The 1256-nt window shown below is 60.0% G+C and overlaps 1 protein-coding gene across 1 annotated transcript in view; it reads left to right on the top strand.

Moving 5' to 3' along the window:
- The window catches only part of LOC104509317 (hemoglobin subunit beta-like), a gene marked incomplete at its 3' end in the record, with an annotated part of 1389 nt that extends 138 nt beyond the window's left edge, over positions 1-1251 (top strand). Inside the window, exons 2-3 of the mRNA XM_010151213.1 lie at positions 9-294; positions 1141-1251. Of these exons, the coding sequence (XP_010149515.1) occupies positions 9-294; positions 1141-1251 (397 nt within the window). The remainder of the gene's footprint in view (positions 1-8; positions 295-1140) is intronic.
- Positions 1252-1256: the final 5 nt, after the last annotated feature.

The following is a 1256-nucleotide window of genomic DNA, read 5'->3' as shown; positions in this document are numbered from 1 at the left end:
TAGGGAAACCACTCCAGCCACGGGAGCATTAACGTGTCTGTGTGTGCTTGTGCCTCCCCGTCTCTCCCCAGGCTGCTGATCGTCTACCCCTGGACCCAGAGGTTCTTCGCATCCTTCGGGAACCTCTCCAGCCCCACCGCCATCAGTGGCAACCCCATGGTCCGTGCCCACGGCAAGAAAGTGCTCACCTCCTTCGGGGACGCCATCAAGAACCTGGACAACATCAAGAACACCTTCGCCCAGCTGTCCGAGCTGCACTGCGACAAGCTGCACGTGGACCCCGAGAACTTCAGGGTGAGCCATACCCCTGATCAGGGACCCCCCTCCCATGTCTGTTCCTTCCCTGACCCAGAGCCCAGCCACGGGATGGAGTGACACCAGACCATGCAAGAGGAAGAGGGGTGGGTGGTTGGGATGCAGTGGGAGGCGGAAGAGGGAAGGGACCAAGCTCCAGCTTGGTGGGAACACACCGACGGGTCCGTGGTTACAGAGGGGCTGTCGGGAGGGTACAGGAGAGGGGAAGGAAGCGAGGAGGTGGGTTTGGTGCGGAAAGGGAGGGACGGAGTGAAGCGAAAGCAGTTGTTGAGCAGGAGGAGGTGTGAGCCGAGGGGAAAGCGAAGGCGAGAGTGGAATTGGCTCGGGGGAGAGAGGAGAGATGAGCGAGGAGCAAGGGTTGGCGGCTAGACGCCAAAACCGAAAGAGGAGTGGGACCTAGAGGGAGAGAAAGGTTTGGCTCCCGTGTCTCTGCAGCTGAGGGTTTCCCAGTGGGGACGTAACCCCGATGTTTGTCACTGGGGCTGGCTAGACCACCCCACACGTCAGCACGAGCCAGGGCGCTCTGCGGTGCCGAGTGCCGGCTCAGTGCCACGCGGCGGATGCCAAGCTGCGTCTTCCGCTCGGGAGAAACTCCCGGAAAGAAAAATGTAATCAAGATTTCTGGAGAGTTTTTGGTTACTCTTCCCTTGGCAGTAGCCGAACCTGAATCTTTATGAGCAGAGAGCAACTTTAAGGTGCCTCTTAAAAAGGTCTCCAGGGAGGTTTCTGACCACAAAATGCCCGGAGGTTTCCCTGGGGGTAACGCGAGTGTTTGCGTGGGGATCTGCAGGCATTGCTAACCCGAGGGCGCTCTTGTCCCCCCAGCTCCTGGGTGACATCCTGATCATCGTCCTGGCCTCCCACTTCGGCAAGGATTTCAGTCCCGACTGCCAGGCTGCCTGGCAAAAGCTGGTCCGTGTGGTGGCCCACGCGCTGGCCCG

The sequence above is a fragment of the Eurypyga helias genome, unplaced genomic scaffold, assembly GCF_000690775.1.
Source record: "Eurypyga helias isolate BGI_N326 unplaced genomic scaffold, ASM69077v1 scaffold38654, whole genome shotgun sequence".
Taxonomy (NCBI): domain Eukaryota; kingdom Metazoa; phylum Chordata; class Aves; order Eurypygiformes; family Eurypygidae; genus Eurypyga; species Eurypyga helias.
The sequence above is the reverse complement of the archived record's forward strand: the minus strand, read 5'-3'. Positions and strand labels throughout refer to the sequence as shown.